We start from the raw sequence: 24305 nt of genomic DNA on the forward strand, positions 1-24305 counted from the left end.
GACCTCACAACCTCTGAGGATGCTTGCCATAGATGCAGGCGAAACGTCAGGAGAAATGCCTCTAGAACATGGCTCTATAGCCCGAAAAAACCCACAAGAACCTAAGAACAAACATGTTAGTCTTAATTTGTTTATGTTTATTGTTGCTTTTTTTGAAATCCCACCTTTGTCTCAGTCTGGATCTCGGTTCACAGGGTTTATGTTTATTGTCTTAATTTGTTTATGTTTATGTTGTTTATGTTTATTGTTGCTTTTTTTGAAATCCCACCTTTGTCTCAGTCTGGATCTCGGTTGGCAGGGTGCATCTACAATGTAGAAATGAGGCAATTTCACAACTGATGTGGCTCAATTCTCTGAAATCCTGGGAGTTGTAGTTTTAGAATGTCTTTAGCCTTCTCTATCAAAGACTGCTGGTCTCTCACCAAACTATATGTCTCAGGATTTTATAGGATGGAGTCATTGAAATTAATTCACCTTTACTTTTAGTGGGGACTTTTTTCAGCTATGATTATCCCAAGATTTGATTTTAAATGTTCTCTCTAGGAATCTCTAGGCCCTCCAGTGAGACCTCAATGTCACTTCCCACCTCTCTAGGATTCTCTAAGTGATTCTGTGGTCAGCTTCCAGTGGAAAATAACCACAGAGTCATGTTGGAGGACCTAGAGATTCCTTGAAAGATTCCTAAAGGAGTTTTCTCTCAGTAAAAAAATATTAACAGCTTTTTGCTTTCATAGTGGTTCTTTCCCTCTAAGCCAGGGGTCCTCAAACTTTTTAAATAGAGGGCCAGGTCACAGTCCCTCAAACTGTTGGAGGGCCGGATTATAATTTGAAAAATGAATGAATTCCTATGCACACTGCACACTGCAAAAGACACTTAAAAACAATACAATAATTAAAATGAAGAATAATTTTAACAAATATAAACTTATTAGTATTTCAATGGGGAGTGTGGGCCTACTTTTGGCTGATGAGATAGGATTGTTGTTATTGTTGTGTGCTTTCAGGTCGTTTCAGACTTAGGGTGACCCTGAGCAAGGGCCAAGTAAATGACTTTGGAGGGCCGCATCCGGCCCCCGGGCCTTAGTTTGAGAACCCCTACTCTAAGCTCTGTGGGTAATACTATGATAGGTGGGTCCGGAAGCTCTGAGCGTTACACTGTTGCCATTTCGCTCCTTCGGGAATGCTGTTTGCGCAATTCAGAACGGAACACATGACGGAATGTAAGAGTTCTTTAATGGTAAAACCCTAACCCTTACCCTAACCCTATCTCTAATCCTAATCCTAACCCTAACCCTAAAGCTTACCCTAAACCTTATCCCAACCCTCCCCTCCTTTCTTTCCTTACACCAAATGCAACTACGAAGTATATTCCCGTCCTCAGTGTGCCGCTCTCCCTTATTCACAACCGCCATTGCGGAATGTGCGTAGCGCTCGGAGCTTCCAGACCCAGCTATCATACTATCACCACTCTGTGAATGTGGAAGGTGTGTGTACTACTTTTGAGTTCCTTATTATTATTGTCCATGAGAGTTATTCAAGTGGGTTCTCAGAACAATCCTGGCAGTTAGATTAGGCCTCTTCCACACAGCTATATAAAATCCACATTGAACTGGATTATATGGCAGTGTGGACTCAGATAACCAGGTTCAGAGCAGACATTGTGGGTTATCTGTCTTTTTATTCTGAGTGATATGGTTGTGTGGAAAGCCCTTATACTTAGTATCTGGGATCAGCAAAGCAAAAACTCTTTTTGTCATTTTAGAGACCTCGGAGCAACAGGGATTTCCCCAAACACATTGGTGGAACTGCTCAAAATCACCCTTCAATTGAAAACTCTGTAAGTATCCTTTGACCTTTTCCTTTTTGCAAAACAGAGATAAAGATAGAAACAACTTGAAAACAGTCAGGCTCAGATGAGAGAGCAATCTTCTCTCCTTATACATGTTCATCTGAGATCTCTTCTACCAGGCATGTAGCCGGGGGGGGGGGGGGGGGGGCCTTGAGGGGCTTCAGCCCCCCCCCCCCCCCCGAAATTCTCATGATGGTTTGCAAAAAGGCCTTACTGGTGCATTATTTAAACTGTTATGTTTATTCATATCATGATCTGATCACCATACTCAATATATCCCATATGCATGGGGGTATTGGGGTAACGATACAAAAGGTTTGCTAGGGTAGACCCTCTTTCACTCAGACTCAGCCCCCCTGAAACAAACTTAGCCCCCCCCCCCCCCCAATCGAAATGCTGGCTATGGACCTGTCCTCTACAGTAGACGATTATGACATTTTGATACCACTTTAATAAACTGTGACTCAGTCCTATGGAATCTTGGCAGTTTAAGGAAGCACTAATTATGCTCTGACAGAAAATTCCCAATATTCCCAATATCTCCAGAAATTACAAATCACAACATTCCACAGTACAGAGCCAAGACAATTAAAGGAATACTTCTGCACTCCACCGAGATATCATTGAGTCACCAGATCCTCTCTGATCATGGAAGTTAATCAAAGTTGATCTTGGTTAGTACTTGAATGGAAAACTGTCAATAAATACCAGGTGCCATGGGCTATGTTTCAGAAAAAGGAACTGCAAAACCATCTCTGAATATTCCTTGCCAAAGAAAATCTGATGCAATTCATGGGGTCACCATAAGCTGACAGGTGACTTCAAGGCAATAATAATAATAATAATAATAATAATAATTAATAATAATAATTAATAATTAATAATAATCATAGAATCAAAGAGTTGAAAGACATCTCATGGGCTATCCAGTCCAAGCCCCGGCCAAGAAGCAGGAATATTGCATTCAAATCACCCCTGACAGATGGCCATTCAGTCTGTGTTTAAAAGCTTCCAAAGAAGGAGCCTCCACCACACTCCGGGGCAGAGAGTTCCACTGCTGAACGGCTCTCACAGTCAGGAAGTTCTTCCTCATGTTCAGATGGAATCTCCTCTCTTGTAGTTTGAAGCCATTGTTCCACGTCCTAGTCTCCAGGGAAGCAGAAAACAAGCTTGCTCCTTCCTCCCTGTGGCTTTCTCTCACATATTTATACATGACTATCATATCCCCTCTCAGCCTTCTCTTCTTCAGGCTAAACATGCCCAGCTCCTTAAGCCGCTCCTCATAGGGCTTGTTCTCCAGACCCTTGATCATTTTAGTCGCTCTCCTCTGGACACATTCCAGCTTGTCAATATCTCTCTTGAATTGTGGTGCCCAGAATTGGACACAATATTCCAGGTGTGGTCTAACCAAAGCGGAATAGAGGGATAGCATTACTTCCCTAGATCTAGACACTATGCTCCTATTGATGCAGGCCAAAATCCCATTGGCTTTTTTTGCCGCCACATCACATTGTTGGCTCATGTTTAACTTGTTGTTCACGAGGACAACAAGTTAAATAATAATAATTAATTTTATTTGTATACCGTCCTATCTCCCCACAGGGACTCAGGGTGGTTTCCAACATGTAAGGCAGAAGCACCAAGTGAAGAGGTTGAAGCATCATTTTCTTCATACTGGACCCATTCTAGCCTCTCTGACCCCCTCTTTTTCTTCATAAAGCCAAACATAACAGGAATAAAAACCACGCAAAATAAACTAACCCAAAGTTCCTCAAAGTGGAGAAGAGCAAAGCGAACAGCAGTCTTCCAAAGTGGAGGCTGCTCCCTTGAAGCCCTGAAGCCCTGTACTCTCACAATAGCGTTCCCTCTGGTGCTAGCTCTTAACTCAAAACACTGCTCATATGTCAAAGTAAAATCCAAGCTGAGTGATAGATTTTAATTCAAAAAGCTCTTCAGTTAGGATGCTCTTACGTTGAGGTTCTACTATATATAGAAAAAGCACAGGTCTTCATGCTCCAATGGGTTTAAGGACACTGGTGATTTTAGACAGTCACTTGGGAGTTGTTTCTGGCCTCACTGTTGATTCAGGACTTGCCATAGGAAACAGATGTTTTCTGCTGTAAACTGGATTATATGTCTGCACTGCCAGATAATCTGGGATAAACAGAAAACCCAGCATCTGATCCTGGAATATAGGGTCTGTCTGCAGAGGCGGCCCTAGGTAATTTTCAACGGTAAGCAAACAGTATTTTGGTGCCCCCCGCCCCCAAAACCAATCACTGATATATATTTTCTGTTTGTCGTGGGAGTTCTGTGTGCCATATTTGGTTCAATTCCATCATTGGTGGAGTTCAGAATGTTCTTTGATTGTAGGTGAACTATACATCCCAGTAACTACAACTCACATATGTCAAGGTCTATTTTTCCCCAAGAGCGCCCCTGGGCAAAATCAAATATACTGCAAATGCTTACTTTGCGTAATGAGTTGAGCTGCCCCTGCCTGTCTGGAAGGGCCTTAAGGGAGCATTTACCTTGTAGAATTAATGCAGTTTGCCAGCACTTTCTCTGCCATAGTTCAATCCTGTGGAATCCCGGGAGTTGTAGTTTCGTGAGGCAAGAGGCCATTTTGACGGAGAAGGATAAAGTATAAAACTGCAACTCCCAAGACACAATAGCTTTGGGCAGTGGTGGTTAAAGTGATGTCAAAGTGCATTAATTCTGTAGTGTAAATGCACAACCAGCCAGGAATCTTGCTCTGTGGATTCCAGCCAATAAAATGAGCATATTTCTCCTCTGGTTCCATTCAGGAGACAAAGAAAATGGATTTTCCTTGTATTTCACTCTGCACTATTTCTTTTCAGGTCATGATAGCATATATATTATATATTAGGTGATCCCTCATTTTCCAAGGATGATTGTCTTCCAATATTCTTGTGGGTCCGTATGTGGCTGTGGAGCCCTATTCTTGCTCTGCATCTTCTTCCGCAGTGTGGGCATTGGTTTCCAGGTGGAAGGCGGTCTCGGTCGGGGTTGGCTTGACACACCCTCCTCTTGGCACGCTTCTCCCTTTCACCCTCCATTCGTGCCTCCTCAAATTCTGCAGCACTGCTGGTCACAGCTGACCTCCAGCTGGAGCGCTCAAGGGCCAGGGCTTCCCAGTTCTCAGTGTCTATGCCAGAGTTTTTAAGGTTGGCTTTGAGCCCATCTTTAAATCTCTTTTCCTGTCCTCCAACATTCCGTTTTCCGTTCTTGAGTTCGGAGTAGAGCAACTGCTTTGGGAGATGGTGGTCGGGCACCCGGACAACGTGGCCGGTCCAGTGGAGTTGGTGGCGGAGGACCATCACTTCAATGCTGGTGGTCTTTGCTTCTTCCAGCATTGACATTCTTCCAGCATGATAGCATAAGACACATGTAAACAATGTGCTGTAACAATGTAGTATGAAAGAATACATATTTAGAGCCTCCTCTTTTTAAATTGAAATTGACAGTACTCATGGAGGAGTTTCCCTCTTATGTCACTCACCACAGGATGAAATAGTAAGAGGCATGAGTAGAGATGTAAAGAGATATGATATACAGGGAAAGTTGGAATGCAGGTGGAGGACAAATTGATATGCAGCCAAATGGGAGGAAGCAGCCTTGGATTGACTTTGATTGCCCCATGAATCTGTCCTTCCAGATTCAAAGGATCTTATCCCTATGGGTTTACTAGATACTTGGTTGAAGGGACTATTTGGCCAACAAGAAGTTAGGTTCTTGTGGGTTTTTTCGGGCTATAGGGCCATGTTCTAGAGGCATTTCTCCTGACGTTTCACCTGCATCTGGCAAGCTTCCTCAGAGGTAGTGAGGTCTGTTGGAAGTAGGAAAAATGGGTTTATATATCTGTGGAATGGCTGGGGTGGGAATGGCAGCCATTCCACAGATATATAAACCCATTGTCCTATTTCCAACAGACCTCACAACCTCTGAGGATGCTTGCCATAGATGCAGGCGAAACGTCAGGAGAAATGCCTCTAGAACATGGCCCTATAGCCCGAAAAAACCCACAAGAACCTAGTGATTCCAGCCATGAAAGCCTTCGACAATACATTCAACAAGAAGTTGTTGTGAAATATTTGTCTTCTTTTCATCTGCAGTGTCTTGCCCAAGAAGATGGTTTGTTGCCTTTGCCGTATTCAGGACGACATTGAAGTTCTGTGTGAAAGCATCCAATTGAATTGCACTGAATCATGTGACTCAAACAGCACTCAGTGTGGTAGGCTGGCTGATGTTTTTGGAAGCTCACATTCCTTTGTTTTTCCATTTATTTCTTTAACCCTATTTGAGGGGGCAGGTAACATTAAAGGCAGCAATAGTGATGTGCCACATAGACCATCCTCATTCGCCATGTTGGTATTTGTATGTAATGCTAGAAATAATTCATAAGCTTGTTATACTCTCAGGAGCAATGCTGCCCAATGCTCAGCATAGTTCCATGCTTGTTCATGTATTTGCATCCCCCCCCCTACTTTGAATAGAGCTTTTGTTTGAGTTTTTTGGGGTTGGGAAGGGGGGTTGCCTGCCTTCCTTCCACCTCCATTTGAAGAATGAAAAGCAATCCCCAATGAGATAACACAAGAAATAGCACCTCAAGTGTGGATAACTAAAATGCCTTCCAGTAATAATATTAAAACTATTATTATTATTATTATTATTATTCATTTTTATCCCGCTTTTCTCCCATATGTGGGACTCAAACCAGTGTACAGTGGAGTAAAAACAAATGTATATAATATACACATTCAACAAGACATAATAAAACAATTAACACAAATACCCAATTATCTAATTACCTAAATCATCTATATAAATAAAAATGTAATGTTCGTTTGTGGGATTAACATAACTTAAAAGCCACTGGACGAATTGACACCAAATTTGGACACAATACACCTCTCAGGCCAACGAGTGGCCATCACTCATAAAAACACTGGAAAACACAACAGAAGAGACTTAAAAAGACAAAAACCAAAAAAATACATTACAACACATGCGCAAAACCACATATATACACAGACTGGGCCACAGCAACGCATGGCAGGGGGTGGCTAGTCAACAATAAATCAATAACTTACAACATAAACTATTAAAAATTCCCTAACCTCAGGCCACTGAGGTTATTCATAAAACAAGTTATATTCCAAGATCCTAAAAAGACTCCATTTTCATTAAGAGGTAGATATCAGTGGCTGCTAATTGGCAGTTACCTATTATGATTCATCTAGGAAGGCCTGGCTCCACAAAAAGGTCTTAATTTGAGAAAAGCCAGCAAAGAGGGGGTAGATTGCTCATTTATAGGAATGGTGTTCCAGAGCCACAGGGCCACCACCGAGAAGGCCCTCTCTCTCATTCCCACCAAGTGCACTTGTGATGGTGGTGGAACTGAGAGAAGGGCCTCTCCTGATGATCTCAGGGCATGAGTGGGCTAGTAGACCCTAAGCGAGGGCCAGGTAAATGACCTTGGAGGACCGTATCTGGCCCTCGGGCCTTAGTTTGAGGACCCCTGCTCTAAAAGCTTCTGGCCCAGACTACATATCAGAACGTATCTCCTACTACGAATCATCACGAAGTTTAAGATCATCTGGAGAGGGCCTGCTCTCGATTCCCACCGCCATCGCAAAAGCGATTGGTGGAGATGAGAGACAGGGCCTTCTCAACAGTGGCTCCCCGTCTGTGGAACTCCCTCCCTAAAGACATCAGTCTGGCCACCTCCTGTCCTTTAGAAGGAAACTCAAGACTTGGCTGTGTGACCTTGTATTTGACCATTGAGGAGTGGCTAGTATGAAGAAAATATAAGCAATTTCAAAGTGACACTGAACTGACCCTAAGCAAAGGCCAGGTAAGTTACCTTGGAGGGCCGTATCTGGCCCTCGGGCCTTAGTTTGAGGACCCCTGATTTAAACTCTCTCATTAAACTTGTGAGAGAGATGATGCTGAGATCAAGGCTGGTTCTACATTGCCCTATACCCCAAGATCTCCCCTGACCACCGCCGAGACCTGGGGTTCCAGGCTCAGCGATGAGTCCAGGATCACTCCCAGACTGTGAACTTGCGCCTTCAGGGGGAGTATAACCCCGTCGCGCACAGGCTGTAACCCTATGCTCTGTTTGACCCCTATCATTTTAATACACCTCTATCATGTATCCTGAGTCATCTTTTTTCCAAAGGTAATCATCCCCAAAATATTCTGTCAATAAGCAGCAGGTAATTCAATTTTTATAATGTACTCCCTTCTTGTTTCTGAGCAGAGAAAAATGCGGGTTTGCATAAGATGCAAGAGCAAGTTATGAAGATTTTGGAAACCAGGAAACAGAATTCCAGTAACGTCCTGAGTATTCAGCCAGAGAGACCTCTGCAAGAAAACACATCTTTGGCAATGCCAGTGAACCAGAGCCTCACACATTTTGGCATCCATTTCCAGAAACTGACTCCCCACCTTTTCACAACTGTAGAGCATTTAGCAGACGTGAAGAACAATGAATCTCTGGACATAAAATGGACTGACAAAAGTGAACTGAAACAACTATACATGCTGGCCAAGCTGCTGCAGGCAGAACTCAGAGGGAAAATTGATGAATACCAAGGGAAAAATGAATGGGCAGAAGCCTCAAGTGGCACTACACCGGCTGCAGAAGAGCGTGTTGCTCCTGCTCTGCAGAAAAAGAGACATATAAGGAAAGTCAAAAGAGACAGTTCGTCTCCACACAGAAAACAACCACTTCTCACAATGGGCAAAAATAAGCAGGCGTTGTCAAAGGCCGTGATGCAATATGCAGAGCTGCCAGGCATCCAAGATTCCACACCAAGGCCTCAGCACATGAGAAAGCTATCAAAAGCCTTTAAGCCTCTCAGGCCCCGTCACATAGCACCACGCCTGTCCCCTTGGAAGCGCTCCATTTCAGGCTTTTCAACCCTGGCTTCTCCCACCTTAACGGCCTCCATCCTGATGGATGATGACGACGACGACGAATTGACAGGCAAAGTTTTTATTATTTTGAAACACGGCAATAAATCAAGAAAGCGCGGGCCAACTACAACTCCCACTCCTGTCAGCAAACAGGAGGAAGAGGCACCTCGTCAATATTCCCAACCAGAGAGTCAGCCTGCCCTTCCCTCTTTATCCCTCCCCTCTCAGAATGAACCTGTTGGAGGCAACATGGAGAATGCTGGGGGAAGAGCTGGAGAAAATGTTGGGGGTAATATTGGAGGGAGTGGCGCTGAGACCCAGGGCTACAGTAAGGAAGATCTGCTCAACCAACTCATGCACGGAGGGGAGAAAGGCAAAATCCCAGAGGATGACTTGAATCAGATCTCGCCTGACATTACATTGTCCCATGAGACACACTGGGAACATCATGAGCCAAAAACCACTGTTTCCTCCCAACTTAACCAAATGAAGCCTCAGGATGACTTTCTGCGTAAAGGTGACCTCTTTGAAGTTGAGCTGAACAAGCGTTTAGCAACCCTCATCCCAAATGTGCCGGTGAGGAAACTCATCTCCCATGTGATTCGCATCCTGAAAATGGACTGCACAGAGCCCGCCATCCAGATGGCTTGTGCCAAACTCATCTCCAGGACAGGGCTCCTTATGAAACTGTTCAGTGATAGAGAAAACATCAAGGAGACTTCCCCTCTGTGGGAGTCATACTTTTGGCCTGTCAAAAATGCAGCCAACAAGACCAAGTCTAGCTCAAGAAAAATAGAGAAACCATCTGAAGAGGTAAGTGGGGATGGGGGTTCAAACTTGGTCAAGCCTACTAGTATGACTATCAGAAACTTGACCAATATCCACTTTACCTGTTTGTTGCCCTGAAGTTTGTTGAGCTCATGTCACTGAAAGACAAGAATTCACTGGATATCTATAAAGTAGAAGCTGGGTTGAATGTGTAGGCTGCAACCAAGAACCAAAACCAGGATTCTCTGATCCTACTGTTCAGCCAGGGGTCTCAATGAATGTAAGAATGAAACTGCAGGGCAAGAGCACATCCTTTAAAAGTGTATGCATTTTTTGGGCAGAATCACTGGGTTGCTGTAGGTTTTTTCGGGCTATATGGCCATGGTATAGAGGCATTCTCTCCTGACGTTTCGCCTGCATCTATGGCAAGCATCCTCAGAGGTAGTGAGGTCTGTTGGAACTAGGAAAAAGGGTTTATATATCTGTGGAATGACCTGGGTGAGACAAAAGACTCTTGACTGCTGGAGCTAGGTGTGAATGTTTCAACTAACCACCTTGATTAGCATATAATCCTAGTCTCCAAGGAAGACGTCCTAGTCTCCAAGGTGTGCTAGTCTCCAAGGAAGCAGAAAACAAGCTTACTCCCTCCTCCCTGTGGCTTCCTCTCACATATTTATACATGGCTATCATATCTCCTCTCAGCCTTCTCTTTGTCAGGCTAAACATGCCCAGCTCCTTAAGCCGCTCCTCATAGGGCTTATTCTCCAGACCCTTGATCATTTTAGTCGCCCTCCTCTGGACACATTCCAGCTTGTCAATATCTCTCTTGATTTGTGGTGCCCCGAAGTGTGGTTTTTAATACTGGTAGCCAGATTTTGTTCATTTTCATGGTTTCCTACCGGATACCATGCAGCTGTGGACAAGTCTACATAGGGACCACCAAACACAGCATTGCCCAAACACGAATCAAGGAACATGAAAGGCACTGCAGACTACTTCAACCAGAGAAGTCAGCCATAGCAGAGCACCTGATGAACCAACCTGGACACAGCATATTATTTGAGAACACAGAAATGCTGGACCACTCCAACAACAACCATGTCAGACTACACAGAGAAGCCATTGAAATCCACAAGCATGTGGACAATTTCAACAGAAAGGAGGAAATCATGAAAATGAACAAAATTTGGCTACCAGTATTAAAAAAAACCTCTAAAATTAGAACAGCACAACAGAGAGGAAACAAACAAGGACATCTAATCACCTCTCTACAATAGGTTTGCTCTAGGCACTGTCAGGCCATTATATGCTAATCAAGGTGGTCAGTTGAAACATTCACACCTAGCTCCAGCGGACAAGAGTCCTTTGTCTCACCCTGGTCATTCCACAGATATATAAACCCTTTTTCCTAGTTCCAACAGACCTCACTACCTCTGAGGATGCTTGCCATAGATGCAGGTGAAACATCAGGAGAGAATGCCTCTAGACCATGGCCATATAGCCCGAAAAAACCTACAACAAGCCACTGTATGCATTTTATTTATTTTCTTGTCTTGGTCCTTTTCTGTTTGAGGGATGCATTGTGCATCTATGTGTTGAAGGCAACATGTTCTCTGGTATCACTAGGAGTTTCCCCATGGAGCATAACGCTCATAGCATCAGCAAGATCCACCCCATAACATTACAAAGGGGCTGTTTGAGGAAGTTTCACCACGAAATCCTAACCTGGCAATTCTAACCAAAAGTAATAAAGGGGAACAGAAGCCAAAGATAAAGAGAGGCCAAAAAATAGCTAATCAAAGCAAAGAATAAGCAAAGAGGGAAAGGAGAAAGGTTTCGTACAAAAGTCCACAAGTACCGTATATTCTGGCGTATAAGACTACTTTTTAATCCAAGAAAATCTTCTCAAAAGTCAGGGGTCATCTTATACACGGGAGTTGTCTTATACATGGGAGTAGTCTTATACACAGGAGTCGTATTATACGCTGGAGTGGGAGTTGTCTTATATGTGGGAGTAGTCTTATATGGCAGGAGTCGTCTTGTAGAGCGGGTGCTGAAACTTCCAATCCGGATTGGAGAATCTGTGGTTGCTGCATATTGTGGGGGAAGCTCAAAAATGGCAGCGGCCCTGTCCTTGCCGTATGCAGCAACTGTATGAAAGCATTAAGGGCGACACTGTACAAGTATGATAGAAGAAAATCCATTCATCAGGATTCGTGGACTTAATGTGGTCCCAATGGTGAGGTGAAGGGGCGCCTCACCAGGAAGGTGTAAATGAAGGGCGGAGCAAGCTGTAGGCGTTCAGGGTGCCCGGGGTATGGAAAAAAGAGATAGAGTGGCTCTGGGTCCAGAAAAACACACCTCTTTTACCTGTCTGGCCCGCCCTTGTATCCTATTACCGTACCTCCTCCTCTGCCTCTCAGATCTCGCTCCTGAAGACTGCAGTGAAGCAGTGCAGGTGCACATGTGTGAGATCTGAGAGGCAGAGAAGGAGGTACAGTAACAGGAAAATTACCATATTGAAATCAAATCTGATGCTTTTAAAAAATTTATTTGGTGTGTGTTGGAAGAGGGGTAGTCTTATACAGCAAGTATATCCCAAACTCTATATTTTAACTGGAAAAGTTGGGGGTTGTCTTATACGCCCAGTCGTCTTATATGCCGGAATATATGGTATTTCAGAGAGTGAACTTTTATTAACAGTGGGAAAGCTTTGCAGGGTTTCCTAAAGAATAAACCTGTAATTCTAGTTAACTTAAAGTTGAAGGTAGGCCATAAAATGAGTTTATATCCAATGAGTTGCAATATCTCACTGGGCAGAAAAAACCTCATGGTCTTCGAGCCTGAATTATTGAATGACAGTTTGATTTTATGAAGGAATGTAAATCTTAAACCATTTGTGTGTATACTCATTTTGTACAAAACTGCCCCACGCAACACGAGATCTAACAAGAAATGAAGAAAAATAAATTAAAGCTACATGGTAATAGTAACAACAAAATACTTTGGTCTGAATCATGTTGATGGTCCTAACTAGAACAGACATATTAAAGTAATAGCTGAGTGGTGAGTCAACAGTGTATGAATCCTTTGATTTAATGGGTTCATTGAAACACAAGCATTTTTCCTCTTCCCATCTTTCTTTCTTGCAGATAGCAAGGCAGGGAATTCCAGAATATGGATATGGCAACAAGATACTGTTGGCTATTTCAGTGACAGCAGCAATAATGCTTATCATTTTGGCAATAGGACTGTACGAGGTAAGCCTGAAATGCATGTTTAAGCAATTTACATTTTAGTTTATTAATCTGCAATTCTTAATGGGATAACAAGTGAAAGTCACCAAAAGACACAAGATACTGCTGTTAAGGGGGAAATGCCCTCAAAATATAATATATAGTTAAATATCCCATATAGTGTGCTTGAATTTGCAGCAGACTGAATTCTACCTCAGCTCTCAGTAGATCTGTTTCTAAGCCAAGGCTCAAAACTAGTGTCTGCAAAGAACCAATGACCACTGCTGAATGACACATAGAGGTTAAGAAACAAAAATAGTTTTGTTCTGTCGTCACTGGGCCTGTAATTGATTGGCTTTAAAAATAGGATGTGTAACCTTTGCCCAGCGGGAAGCCAGGGGCCTAAGGAGAAGCTCTCAGAAGTTTCCACTACAAAGAATCTTCAGATGGCTTGAGAAGTACAACAAAGTCTTTTATTAATGAACATCAAACAGGAACTTCTCTTATCTTCAGCAAAGTAAAGCAAATAATTCCAAGCTTCTAGGGAACTGGTGAATTCCTAAACTTGCCCACGAAGGACAGGCAACTATCTTCAATAACTTCTTCTTTAAAGGAAAAAAAAACCTTTTAACTTCTCCCAGGCTGACTGAAATCCAACCCTCACTGGTCTGGGCTCCGCTACTGGGCCGAACTGCTTCTCGGACGCCGAGTGGACCTACCAGCAAGACAGTGGATGTTTTCCAGCTGGAGTTCTTTAGTCTTTAGGGCTGTTTCCTGGGAATTCCCAAAGCTGAGGGAATGCTTCCATGGAGTTCCTTAGGAGTCTCTTAAAGCTGTTCTCCTCTGGATTTCTTTCCCTTCTGTTTCTGTTGGAATTTCTGTAACCCTGGAAATTCTTAAAGCTCGAAGCCTTTGTACAGGTAAAGTTACACACATCCTATACAAAGGCTAACCTGGCTGAGACTGACTAATAAAATGGCTCACTTCCCCTCCCAATTACTCTGAGCAGGGGGCAGGACCAAAACTTAACAATGACGGACAGGTGGCTTGCCCTATAACTGCAACCAAAAGAAGCCACCTATCTGCAGAGTCTCTGAAACTCAGGACTGCAAACAAACATTCAATGCAAAGCAAATAAAATTGGAGCTCCTGGTACATCTGTACCTGCACAAGTTTCTTGAACTACAACTTTCAAAAGCTCACAGCCAGCTTCTCAAAGGTGCCATCTAGAACAGGGCTTTTTCAACTTTTCCAATTAGGACTTCTTTTGACCAGATAAATTTTTACGTGGCCCCAAGTATATCTATATAAATAAAAATGTAATGTTCATTTGTTGGATTAACATAACTCAAAAACCACTGGATGAATTGACACCACATTTGGACACAATACACCTATCAGGTCAATGAGTGACCATCACTCATTAAAACACTGAAAAACACAGCGGAAGAGACTTAAAAAGCCAAAAATAAAATAAAATAAAGAATACATTACAACGCATGCACATAATCACATATGGACAAATATATACACACAGACTGGGCCACAGTAATGCGTGGCAGGGGACGGCTAGTAGGTATATAAAACAGTTATAAAATCAAACTTTTATTGACAATTAGCATTTTCAAGGCTTACTAAACAGGTTGATTTTCCTTTTTATGAAATACAGCTGACTTCTGTAGTGTACACTGTAAACCTTGCATAACAGATTTGTGTCAATGTCTAAACTGCCACTAGATGACATTCAGAAAACTTTTATTCTTGCAAAATCTTTTGTGACCCCAACATTGACCTAAGGGGACCCCATTTGAAGTTGGGACCCACAGTTTGAGAAGCAGAGAACTAGAGCAATGTTTCCCAACCTTTGGTCTCCCAGGTGTTTTGGACCTCAGCTCCCACAATTCTGAACAGCTGGTAAGCTGACTGGGATTTCTGGGAGTTGAAGTCCAAAATACAATGGTTTTTTCAAGCTCTGCTTTTTCCTCAGCATAAAATAAAATCCAGGCGGTTCCCAAGTTACAAACATCCGACTTACATACAATTCCTAATTACAAATGATGGTGAGACCACAGGAAATTAGAGAAATCTATGCCAGGAAGGGAAATTCACTCTTGAACTGAAGCTTTATCACCAATCTTTGTTTCCCCAACAAGCCAAAATTTTCACAATCCAATCATTACAGGGACAGAAAGTTGGGTGAAATATTCTGAACAGGGGCAGAGACAGCAAGACAAATATTACAGGGGTGTTAACTCTTCCCCTTGCTATCCAAACTAACTAAAATTGGCTGGGGTTACACTTTAAAATGTACCTGTTGCAACTTACATACAAATTCAACCCTATCTCTCTCTCTCGCTCTCGCTCTGTATCTCTCTCTCTGTGTGTCTGTGTGTCTGTCTGTCTATCTATCTGTATCTATCTATCTATCTATCTATCTATCTATCTATCTATCTATCTATCTATCCAACTTAGAGTGTGAGGAGTGGGGAGGGATAAAATAATGGATATAAAATAGAAATATTTTAGCATCCTATTATACTGTGTTCTTCGGTAATTATCTAATACAAAAAGTTTCTATGATGTTAAAAAAATTCCCCCTAACCTAGACTAAAATAGAAAAGCAGGCGTCGAATGAATTAAAGCAAAAAGATAAAAAAAAGTTAAGAAAAGAGAGAAAGCTCTAACGCTTCCTACTCTCTTACCGCTGTCTTCTTCATAATCAAAAATCTGTCATTCTTTCCTTTATAGTAGATTAAATTTTCAGGATGCCTTGAATATCATTGGGGATCCCGTTATTCTTGTCCATACAAATTCAACTTAATAACAAACCTACAGAACTTATCTTGTTTATAACCTACAGACCACCTGTTGCACTTCACAAAAGCAGTTTGAGATGAGCTTGAGATGAGGCTTATAAATTGCAAATAACTTGCTCCTCTTCTTGTTTCACCTGAGTTTTTTTTTAACATTTTGGCCTGCACATGTGGCCCGCCCATTGTCACTGTGACTGTGTTTATTGTAATGTTATATTGTTAATGTATTCATATGTTTTTATGTAATTAGGATGTTCTTGCTTGTCGCTTTTTGGTTTTATTCTGCTGTAATATGTTGTTTGGGCTTGGCCTCATGTAAGCCGCCCTGAGTCCCTGTTTAGGGGAGATGGTGGCAGGGCCATAGCCAGGTTGACAATTTCGGCAGGGGGGGGGGGGGTTGAAAATTTCGGGGAGGGTTGAAAATTTTGGGGGGGGGGTTGAAAATTTCGGAGGGGAGTGGTTGAAACCTGCCTCCTAGCTCACGCTGAAGCAAAGAGCACAGCAGGTCGGCAGAGCAACCTTCAATAGCTTGCAGCTCCACCCCTGTCAGCCACCTCCATCAAGTCTGGCCTCCTTAATGAGAGCACTCAACACACACACCCCCAACTTGGTTGCTTCACTACATCGGCTATTGCTGCAAGTAATGACAGTGTGAATAAATTGTCAATATTTGCTTGAGATAGTGCTTACAGTTCTAGAGGGACTCTTAATTTTTTGCATCTCATAGACTTAGCAGGGGGATTTGGTTAACCAGTTAAAATTCATGAGTAAACCAGTTTTTTTAAAAAAAAATCTGAAACATTTCGGGGGGGGGTTGAACCCCTAAAACCACCCCCTCGCTACGGGCCTGGATGGTGGTGGGGTATAAATAAAGATAATGATGATGATGATGATGATGATGATGATGCTTATTATTATTATTATTATTATTATTATTATTATTATGCTGGCCAGCCAAGTTCTTGTTTTTAACCCTTCCCCCTATCACTGATATCATATGAGAAATTATGGAGACTTTGTTGCTTACCATCCTTCCCTGTTTTGTTCAACAGATCTGTTCGCAGCGCTCAAGGGAAGGAGGCGAAAGACGGTAATTTGCGCCATAAAATGGCTCATTTGCTTAGTTGTTTTGTTTTGGAGCCCCCAGTGGGCTAAACCCTTGTTCCAGCAGGACTGATGTGTGAGCGCGGATGAGCTCCCTCTGTCAGCTTCAGTTCCCCATGTGGGGACATGAGAGAAGCCTTCAATAAGGATGGTAAAACATCAAAAACATCAGAGCGTCCCATGGGCAAATCCTTGCAGACAGTCAATTCTCTTACAACAGAGGTGACTTGCAGTTTCTCAAGTTGCTCCTGACATGAAAAAAAACCCAGTTCTTTTGTGAGTCTGTCCTCAGATTTCTTTAGTTTCAGTACATAATTTACATTGGTTCCTTGCCAGCTTAACTGTCGTGCCTTCATTCTTTGGAATCCTTAGACTTATAGTATAGTAAAGAACCAAGGTCTGTAATTTGATTAGTATTTTAGTGATATTGTTCAAGAGATGTTCAACCTCGATCTCTGGAAGAGAATTCCGTGCAGCTCACCTAACTACAAATCTCAGGATTTCATAGGATGGAGCCATGACAGAACTGGCTAAGATCTGTGCACTGATTTATTTATTTATTTATTGTTTTGTTCTTTGTCTATTGGAACATATCTCTTTGCACCCAAACCTTCCTCTTTTCTCCACCCTGCCTACAGAACTCTTGACAATGAACTCTACAAAACATCCCAGTTGCAGAGATTTGCACTGTATTGTGTCCAAAATACAGTGAACCATTTGAACTATGATGAAGTGCCTTTGTATTGTTTTTTTTTCTTCTTCTGCACACATAGCAGAGAATATGTAGATGCCAAGCAATACACTGCAAATGGGCTGGTAGAGAAAAACACAGCCAGTAATCCATACCAGAGCCCTGTGTCCACATAAATAGACTTGAACACAGCGAGCAAAGCTGGGAGCATTCCTGTTAGGAAAACTGACTCTTGTTGCATGCTGAAGCTATCCATACCTGAGTAAAGGGAAGGATGATGGGCTTCAGAACATCATCCTATTCCTGATGTGTTGTGGATGACCTCAACACACAATTACACTGTGTAACACTATTTTTGTTCCTGTGTTATAAATGTCATTTCCTAATTGATTCTATCATAAAAACATGGAATAAGTTTATTAAACTGCAAAAAAAATGTTTTTGTGAGACATCCTGCAGTACATTTTGCTATAGTTTTTCAATGAATATCTCATAGAATCTCAACCAATTCAACATAGTTTGTGGCAGCCACAAAACAAAGTTTCTGAAGTATAACAGCCACGTTCAATGTAAGTGCCACAAAATTCAACAGGAAATAACAGTTTCAAACCAGGAACAGAAAATCTTTCAAATTTTGTTACATAGTGTTATCTTTATTCTTTATTTTTTGTGCTCTGTGTTGAAAGGGTAAACTCTTTAGTAGCCTCCACACTCTCACAATATCTAAAGAAAGATTGATCACTTGAAATTATGCCTCGAAACTGCAATTAAAATTAACTTTCCCTGTGTAAAGTAGTATAACTTGATGCAAAATCCAGAGTGTGAAATGTACCATATATTCTGGCGTATAAGACTACTTTTTAACCCAATAAAATCTTCTTAAAATCAGGGGTCGTTTTATACGCAGGAGTCATCTTATACATGGGAGTCATCTTATACGCTGGAGTAGCCTTATGCATGGGAGTCGTCTTATATGCAGGAGTAGTCTTATACGCCGAGAGTCGTCTTATAGAGCAGGTGCTGAAACTTCCAATTCGGATTGGAGAATCTGTGGTTGCTACATATGGTGGGGGGAGCTCAAAAATGGCAGTGGCCGCGTCCCTGCCGTCTGCAGCAACTGTATGAAAGCATTAAGGGCAATGCTGTACAAGTACGGTAGAAGAAAATCCATTCATCAGGATTCATGGACTTAATGCGGTCCTGATGGTGAGGTGAAGGGACACCTCACTGGGAAGGTGTAAGGGAAAGGCGGAGCAAGCTGCAGGCATCCAGGGCACCCGGAGTATGGAAAAAAGAGATAGAGTGGCTCTGGGCCCAGAAAAACACACCTCTTTTACGTGTCTGGCCTGCCCTTGTATCCTATTACTGTACCTCCTCCTCTGCCTCTCAGATCTCGCTCCTAAAGACTGCAGTGAAATGGTGCAGGTGCGCATGTGCGAGATCTGAAAGACAGAGAAGGAGGTACAGTAATAGGAAAATTGCCATGTTGAAATCAAATCTGATGCTTTAAAAAAATTATTTGGTGTGTGTTGGAAGAGGAATAGTCTTATACGGCGAGTATATCCCAAACACTATATTTTAACTTGAAAAGTTGGGGGTTGTCTTATACGCCCAGTCGTCATATATGCCAAAATATACGGGTAATACAAAATTGCAGTTTTATTGGTAACATGAGAATGGATATGTTTCTCATGCCTGTGAGACCTGTGATATTTCCGGTCCTGAAAACACTTACACATTGTTAGCTGATTCTTCATATCATCCTAAAACTACCATTAGATAGATTTTTATTTCTATTTTTATTCTCTTCCAAAGGGGATTCTGGGGCAGAAAGAAGGGATCAGTGGATGAGCAGGTGAGTAATTCCTTAAGGACAACATGATGATTTTGAACTTCATTCTTCCTCTTCAATGTGAGAGATGTAGAGCTGCATTCTCATCTGTGTTTTAGAATTGATGTGGTCTGGAGCAAGTCTCACTCTGTCACAAATGAAAAACAAAATGATTGTTTTTGGAAAGCTGGAAAATGGTCCATCATAAATGCTGGATAATAAGTTTCCCCATTTTTGTTCATCCTGATGACAAGATGGTGAATGCTGTGGTCAAGTAGTGCAGCGTGTGTGTGTGTGTGTATGTGTGTGGGTGTGTGGGTGTGTGTGCACGAGCAAAAATGAAGATATAAGAATTCTGCCTACCAAACAAAATTGTTTTCAGTACCCTAATTTTTAGCATTGCAGAAGATATATCATTCATTTGTAGAATTGTGCCTTCTTCTTTTCTTTGGATGTCCAACCTGTAAAATGGTAATCTAATGTTTCACATTACTGTAAAACTAGGATATTTGGAGACAGGAGAAAGATTTAGATCTTATTTAGGAGACAATACTCTCCTTTTGTCCCATCCCCCCCGCAACCCAGCTGCTAAACTGTTATGCTGGCCCCATATATAGGGGTCACAAACCTTGAATCGGGCCAGAAATTGCTCCTGTGCATCCAAATGATATCCAGGGACATCTGACCCATAACGTGGGGTAAAATCGGTTAACTTTATTTTACACCACATTAACAGAAGTCAGCAGCCTTTCAGGGCTGGTGTGGACATTTCTACGAGTTCTAATTCAGAAACAATCCCAACTGTTTACATGAGTCAGTGCTGCCATTCGTTTTTCTTGTGCTCTGCAGTGCTGTGGATGATACTTGTATTTTGTATCTTTTGTCACCGCAGAGGTGGTCACAGAGCTCTAGAGAGCTCCTGACCTTCGCTGGACATCTTTGCTAATGTCAGCAAAGGTCAAAATACATAAAATGCTCCTTGAGTATTTTTTTCCTGATCATTTTGTGTATTTTGGCACCCTAAAAGTATTCTAGGATAGTGTATAATGTCAGCAAAGGTACCTGCGTAACTTGGAGAGAGAAGGAGGATAGTCCCCTCCTCTCCCTCTCCACTTTCTAAGTTGTGTGGGCATCCTTTCTACCATTGGTGATGACCAGAACCCCTCTCTAGAGCAGTGTTTCTCAACCTGGGGGTCGGGACCCCTGGGGGGGTCACGAGACATTGTCAGAGAGGTCACCAAAGACCATCAGAAAATCCAGTATTTTCTATTGGTCATGGGACTTCTGTGTGTCAAGTTTGGTTCAATTCAATCATGGGTGGAGTTCAGAATGCTCTTTAATTGCAGGTAAACTATAAATCCCAGCGACTACAACTCCCAAATGTCAATGTCTAATTTTCCTAAACTCCACCAGTGTTCACATTTGGGCATATTGAGTATTCGTGTCAAGTTTGGTCCAGATCCATCATTGCTTGAGTTCACCATGCTCTCTGGATGTAGGTGAACAACAAACTCCTACACTCAAGGTCAATGCCCACCAAACCCTTGTTGGTCATGGAAGTTCTGTGTGCCAACAATTCCATCGTTGCTGGAGTTCAGAATGCTCTTTGATTGTAGGTGAACTATAAATCCCAGCAACTACAACTCCCAAATGACAAAATCAATCCTCCTCCCAACCTTACCAGTATTCAAATGTGGGCATATTGGGTATTTGTGCCCAATTTGGTCCAGTGAATGAAAATACATCCTGCATATCAGATATCTACATTACAATTCCTAACAGTAGCAAAATGCCAGCTATGAAGGAGCAACAAAAATAATGTTATGTTTGGGGGTCATCACAACATGAGGAACTGTATTAAGGGGTCAAGGCATTAGGAAGTTTGAGAAAGACTGCTCTAGAGCTCTTTGGATGCCATTCTGGCAACAAAGGATACAAAAGTTAAGGATGACTATCTAGCAGGGTGGAACTAGGTTCGACTTGACTAGATGGTCAAGACTGTGCTTCTGCTGCTGCCACAGTTCAGGAGTGGAGAGATATAAACACTTCAGGGCCAATCTCAAGCAGTAATGCTTCAGACCAGTCCAAGATTTTGGTTCTCGTGTAGATGGGCCTGTGGTGAGGACAATTTGGGGATAGCCAAGCATTATGACAATCCTAACCCTGAAGTTGTTTGCCGTTTTGTTTGCGATCCATTCTCACACAGCTCTTCCTTCTATCTAGTCTTCTGCAACTTCTTCTCTTGATAAGCCTCTCTGGCTTAAAGACACATATCAGCCTTTGGATGAAACACGGAGGAAGAGCATGGTTAATAAACTGCATGATGCAGAGTCCTCTGATGAGGAAGACATATTCAACTGGGCTAATGCAAGGTATAAATGCTGAAAAGTGCTCTTACTAGATATCTGTAAATGGCAGTGCCTCACTGTCTCCCTCCTATGGCTATAAATATCGTCTTTGCATGTATGATCCCTGGTGAAACCACAGAACCAAAGAAATCTGTAATGATCATGTAGTGATAGATTTCTTTCCCCCGCTTTTTACAGTTCCTGTCCCATGAAGCTAAGCTACTGGCATAAATTTCAGTTGAGAGATACAGTCGTAAAATGTGTCCCCATATTAATTTTTGCCAGAAGGGCAACAAGGCGGAGAACTAAGCCTGGCAAACAGGTTATTAAACAGTCAGCATTCAATGGGATGCAACTTCAACACTCCCCGTGGGTTCTTCCTCATTCATCTTGGCTCATAGATACAGAAGGGGATATGTACAGAAAGCACAATAATATATGCTTATTTTGCATTATGTGTTTCTTGGGTTGTCTACAGCAGAAAAAAGCCCATACCCCTAAAAAAGTCACAGATTGGTGGGTGACAAGTGTTGTTTTCTTTAATGTGTAGATTATTATTATTATTATTATTATTAAACTTTATTTGTACCCCGCTAGCATCTCCCACAGGACTCGATGCGGCTTACAAAGGCCAAGGCCTCAACACAACAGCAAAACAATAACAATACAATTTAAAGCAAATTAAAAACATAAGCAATAACAAAACATTACATCATTACGCAATAAAAACTAGGGCCGGGCCAGTGATGGGTACAGGTTAAAAAGTGCTGGGTGTGGCAGGTGGTATGTTGGATTTCTGGGCAAGTGCAATGTGCAGAGAGTCTTAAACTCTAATAAAGTGCTTCTGGGACGTAATGCTGGAGGTTATCCTATTCCGGAAAGTCACATCGAAATAGCCAGGTCTTCAGATTCTTCCTAAAGGCTGCCAACGTGGGTGCTAGTTAGTCTAATGTCTTTGGGGAGGGTGTTCCAGAGTTGGGGGGCAACCACAGAGAAGGCCCTGTCCCTCGTCCCCACCAAACGCGCCTGCGGCGCAGGTAGTATCGCGAGCAGGGCCTCTCCGGATGAATGAAGGGAGCGCGTGGGTTCGTAAACGGAGATGCGGTCACGCAGGTAGGCAGGTCCCAAACCGATTAGATTAGATTAGGGTGCCCCCTTACTGTAGATCTCATGGTTGGGTACCTGGTACTAACTTCAGAGCAAATGACTTTGCAAGGAGGGCTTTGCCTGGGGAGGTGCTGGGCAGGAAAGGTGACAGCAGCAGTGACCTTAAGGGAAACAACATCATTATTTAGTCTTTTCAACTGTGAGGGCCCTGATGTACCTCTTTAACCTTGGGCTCATGCATGGCCAGACTCAGATGGCGAGTGGCTAAGGGGAAAGAGGAAAATAAATTGCTCCTATATGAATTTGGGCAGAGGAAACACATGGCCATCAAACACAGTGTCACTGCAGTACATTATGAATAAGTGTGGCACTACAGGGTGATAATCTGGGGCAGTTTTAGGGCAGAATACTCTAAATTGCAAAGGAGTTGTTTTGATGTTGTAGACAACTCCTTTGTTACAGCATTTCACTTTACTATAAAGTGCAAGATTCCCCCCCCCCCCCCCCCCAAAACTGCCACCTATACAGTTTTGGAATACTAAGTATTAATATTCTTAATTTAACTTGCTAACAAAATATTGGCCATGAGATCGGTCATTGCAGGATAAATGCAAGTATTACTACTTTCAACTAAAGCAGCCTTCTATAACCTCATCACAACAGGCTTGAGTAAATGATGCCTAGTTGTAAACTGCCTATGCCCTGATTGCGCTGTAGAAAACTCCATAAACATAATAATAATAATAATAATAATAATAATAATAATAATAAACACTTTATTTATATTCCGCCCTTCTCACTCTGAAGGGGACTCAGGGCGGATCACAGCACACATACACGGCAAACATTCAATGCGGCTTTTGTATAGACGATACAAACTTTCCGTTTTTCTGTTTACCAGACCCCCAGTGGTGGCTGAGCCTCCTCCTGCACCAAAGACCAGTTCAGTCAAATTGTAAGTAACCTGATGTGGTTTAAATCTTGCCTGTTAGTTTTGAGGTTTACTTTCTGGTACTATCCGGTCTTAGGGGAAGAGGGCTCCCACAGTTTTATGATTGGTTTTATGTTGTCTGGGATTGATGTATATTGTAATGCAAAACAACTGGAGACCATCCAGGTTTGTTCACAATATGGCTCAACAGAGTGGTCTGCCATATGCAAAGCAAAAAAAATTGGAAAAATGGAACTACTGGACAAAAACCAGCTTGCTCCTAGACACTGCTTGGATCGATCTATCTGCAATTTTTTTTTTTTAAAAAAAAATGTAATTATGTATTGTAGCTTTATAATTTTAAAATAATCATCAGAAAGACCTATTTGCTCTGAAATGTGGCTTATAATTAATTGGATTTTGGAGTGAATACAGGCTTAAATGTGTCCCTAATAGTCTCTTGGATGGGATTCCCCACCATGCCTGACTGGGGAAAATGAAGGATGGATTAATCCATCATTAAAATTCTTTTGTGGTGTGGAAAGAAAGAGAAACTCAACCAGTTCAGCAGCCAGATTGACGCCTTCTGTGACTGAGCAGAAAACAAGTGCAAAGTCTGTTCTGTTGGGGAGGAGAGCACCTGAGTATGGTGCATCTAATTTGCTTGGCAGTAATTCCCAAA

At 42.3% G+C, this 24305-nt stretch overlaps 1 protein-coding gene across 1 annotated transcript in view; it reads left to right on the forward strand.

Annotated features, from left to right (window-relative positions):
* Positions 1-24305, forward strand: part of LOC132778354 (leucine-rich repeat-containing protein 37A-like) — a 59782-nt gene that overhangs the window by 21878 nt on the left and 13599 nt on the right. The window contains exons 7-14 of the mRNA XM_060781230.2: positions 1763-1837; positions 5986-6104; positions 8136-9607; positions 12715-12822; positions 16664-16701; positions 19222-19261; positions 21461-21609; positions 23594-23647. Coding sequence (XP_060637213.2) covers positions 1763-1837; positions 5986-6104; positions 8136-9607; positions 12715-12822; positions 16664-16701; positions 19222-19261; positions 21461-21609; positions 23594-23647 — 2055 coding nt within the window. The remainder of the gene's footprint in view (positions 1-1762; positions 1838-5985; positions 6105-8135; positions 9608-12714; positions 12823-16663; positions 16702-19221; positions 19262-21460; positions 21610-23593; positions 23648-24305) is intronic.

This window comes from Anolis sagrei, chromosome 6 (assembly GCF_037176765.1).
Source record: "Anolis sagrei isolate rAnoSag1 chromosome 6, rAnoSag1.mat, whole genome shotgun sequence".
NCBI classification, from domain to species: Eukaryota; Metazoa; Chordata; class Lepidosauria; order Squamata; family Dactyloidae; genus Anolis; species Anolis sagrei.